Source organism: Parasteatoda tepidariorum, chromosome 8 (genome assembly GCF_043381705.1).
Source record: "Parasteatoda tepidariorum isolate YZ-2023 chromosome 8, CAS_Ptep_4.0, whole genome shotgun sequence".
NCBI lineage: Eukaryota > Metazoa > Arthropoda > Arachnida > Araneae > Theridiidae > Parasteatoda > Parasteatoda tepidariorum.
The window spans coordinates 86,972,720-86,976,215 of record NC_092211.1 but is presented as its reverse complement, the minus strand read 5'-3'; the positions used below and the strand labels follow the sequence as shown (position 1 = coordinate 86,976,215).

Sequence of the window (3,496 nt, the reverse complement as noted above, 5' to 3'; positions counted from 1 at the left end):
AGGTGAACGTTCTTCTCATGTGTCTGTATGATAAATTGTCAAGTGGTGGTGTGGTTACAGAAGAAAAAAATTTTAAAACCAGGAACTGCATCATCGTACCCTCGACAGATTTGAACGAGGTATTCGACAACAAAAAAGATAAACTCCTGGCCGAATCTTCCGAATTCGAAGAAAAGGACAGTGGTTGGACTCTTTCCAAAATACTCTATTTGGAAGTAAGAATAAATAAATACAATCCTCTACACGGCTCTACATTTATTAAGCTTCCAGAATTTATTGAGAAGAAAAAAGCTGTTATAAATGTGAGAAACAATGATAGCAAATGTTTTATGTGGTCGGTTCTCGCCGCCTTGCACCCACAGATCGATAACGCCCATAGAGTCGAAAAATATGCGACTTTCGTAAATGAACTGGACTTTTCTGGTCTTGAGTTTCCGATAAAACTTCAAGATGTATTCAAATTTGAAAACAAAAATAACATTTCTATAAATGTATATGGATTTAATGTCAAAAACATTTTTTACCCCTTGTATATCACCAAAAAGGAAAAGGAAGTTCATATTGATTTACTGTTTATAACTTCTTTAACGACATCCCATTATTGTTACGTCAAAAACTTATCACGACTTTTAACATCACAATATTCCTCCCACGACGGCAAAAAATTTATCTGCCGAAGGTGTTTGCAATTTTTTACAGCAGAAAGAAACTTAAATGAGCACAGATTGAACTGTGATAGTCATGAGGCAGTCCGTGTTTTAATGCCTACAGAGAAAGAAAAATGGATTCATTTTAAGAACTTTAAGCATATACATAAAATACCATTCGTAATTTATGCTGATTTTGAATGTCTAACCAAACCTATAGCTTCATGTTGTCCAAATTCACAGAGTTCCTACACGGAATTATATCAAAAGCATGAAGCTATAAGTTTTTGCTACTATGTATCATATTTTGGTAAAGAATATAAACCTCCAGTAGTCTCTCGTGGTGCTGATGCCGTACCCGTCTTCATGAGGATGCTATAAGATGAAGCTAAATTAATCGAATCCAAATATAAGAATCCTTTACCAATGTTTCCTTTAACAGATGCTGAATTTGTAGCATATACAATGGCAGAAACTTGTTATATGTGTAACCGACGCTTCACGGAATCTAATTATAAGGTATGTTTATTTTTATAAAGTTATTTAATAATATTTTTTTTTGTTAAGATGTACTTCTTAAAAATAGAGCTATATATTTAATACAGTGTTTAACATGTTTATAAATATGTTTACACATTAGAAAATCATAAAAGTAAATGCTAAATAGAACTTTTTTTTTTAAAAAAAAAAAAATTAATAAATTATATTTTTCGACTAATTCTATTCTTTTAGATTAAATTTTTTTTTTCATACAATTTCTTTATTTTTGTAAAAGGGTAAGTGTACATGATTTTAAGTGATCTCATTTAAATTAAAGAATGGACTATGATATTTAGAGTCTATAAGCATGTTTACATAAATAGCAACAGCATTAAATTTATTGCACAAACTCGAATTATTATATATATATATAGTTTCATTTACATTTAGAAATTAAAGAAAAGGCTATGATATTTCTTTTTAGTTGACCGATTAAATATTTTATATTTTAGGTAAAAGACCACTGCCACCTGACGCAAAGATTTAGGGGACCTAGTCGTAACGAATGTAATCTTAAAGCAACGGTACCTGATTTTATACCAATTATATTTCATAATTTATCAGGTTATGATAGTCACCTTTTTGTTAGTGAGTTAGGCTCTGATGATGGGGATATTTCTATCATTCCCGAAAACACCGAGAAATATATCTCAATTTCTGAAAAGACGCAAGGAAAAATAACTCTTAGATTTTTAGATTCGTTTCGTTTTATGTCAAGTAGTTTGGATTCTTTAGTAAAAAATCTTGCAGAAACTCCCGATAAATTTAAACATATCAAAAGTCATTTTCCTTTAGAAAAGGTTCCTTTACTTTTACGCAAAGTTATATACCCATACGATTTCATTAACAATTCGGAATGCTTTAATATTGAAACTTTACCCCCTAAACAAGATTTTTATAGTAAACTAAATGAGTGTCACATTAGTGATGAAAAATATCAACATGCTCAGCAAATATGGGAAAGCTTCAGTATTAGAAATTTGGGGGAATATTCCGACCTATATGTCAAGACTGACGTTTTGCTATTAGCAGGCATATTTGATAATTTTAGAAATGTCTGTCATGATACATATGGTTTAGACCCCACGTGGTACTACACTGCCCCAGGCCTTTCGTGGGATTCAATGTTGAGAAAGACTAAAGTGGAAATAGAGCTTTTAACCGACTGCGATATGCTTCTTTTTATTGAAAAAGGTGTAAGAGGAGGTATATCACAATGTTCACATCGATATGCCATAGCAAACAATAAATTTTTATCTGATCAATACGATAAAAATCTATCAAGTAATTATTTACTTTATATCGATGCCAACAATCTCTACGGGTGGGCCCAATCCCAATATATCCCTTTAAAGGGATATAAATGGGTAAACAATAAAACGATAGAAGAAATTTTAAAAATTCCCGACGATAACACGATTGGATATATTCTTGAAGTGGACTTCATGTACCCTTTCGATCTCCATGATGATCATTTGGACTTACCCCTTGCGCCTGAAACTTGTATACCTCCTGGTTGTAAAGAAAAGCGTCTCTTAACTACTTTGAATGACAAAGAAAAATATGTCTTGCATTACCGAAATCTAAAACAATTTGTTAAATTCGGTTTAGTTATAAAAACAATTCACCGCGTTTTGGAATTTGAGCAATCACCTTGGCTTAAGGAATATATTGATTTAAACACTCAACTCCGTCAATCAGCGACAAATGATTTCCAAAAAATTTTTTATAAACTAATGAATAACGCAGTCTTTGGTAAGACAATGTAAAATATTCGCAAACGTGTTGATGTAAAACTTTCCAATAATTCAAAAAACGCAGAGAAATGGATTACGAGATCAAACTTTCAGGATAGAACAATTTTTTCTGAAAATCTAATTGCTCTACATATGAGAAAAACAGTTCTCAAATTTACGAAACCAATAACAATTGGTATGGCAATTTTAGATCTTTCTAAAACTTTAATGTACGAGTTTCACTATGGTTATATGAGGCAGAAATATACAAATTCCTTACAACTGTTGTATACTGACACGGACAGTTTTATATATAATATTCAAACTGAGGATATATATAAGGATATGCTCGAAGAAATAGATCGATTCGACACATCTGAATATCCTGCAGATAATGTTTACAAAATTCCCCTTATTAACAAGAAGGTATTAGGTAAAATGAAAGACGAGACAAAAGGGAAAGTTATGACTGAGTTTATCGGACTAAGATCAAAAATCTACGCTTACAAAGTCGGAGGTGAGGTAACAAAAAAATTAAAAGGGGTTAAGCGATCCGCAGTTGAAAATAAAATT

The 3,496-nt window shown here is 31.6% G+C and overlaps 1 protein-coding gene across 1 annotated transcript; it reads left to right on the top strand.

The window, feature by feature from the left end:
- Nucleotides 1-1,112: 1,112 nt before the first annotated feature.
- Nucleotides 1,113-2,956, top strand: LOC122268302 (uncharacterized). Its single transcript, XM_043056233.1, has 2 exons — nt 1,113-1,166; nt 1,640-2,956. The coding sequence occupies exons 1-2, from the start codon at nt 1,113-1,115 to the stop codon at nt 2,954-2,956; spliced, it is 1,371 nt and encodes a 456-aa protein (XP_042912167.1).
- The last annotated feature ends 540 nt before the right edge of the window (nt 2,957-3,496 follow it).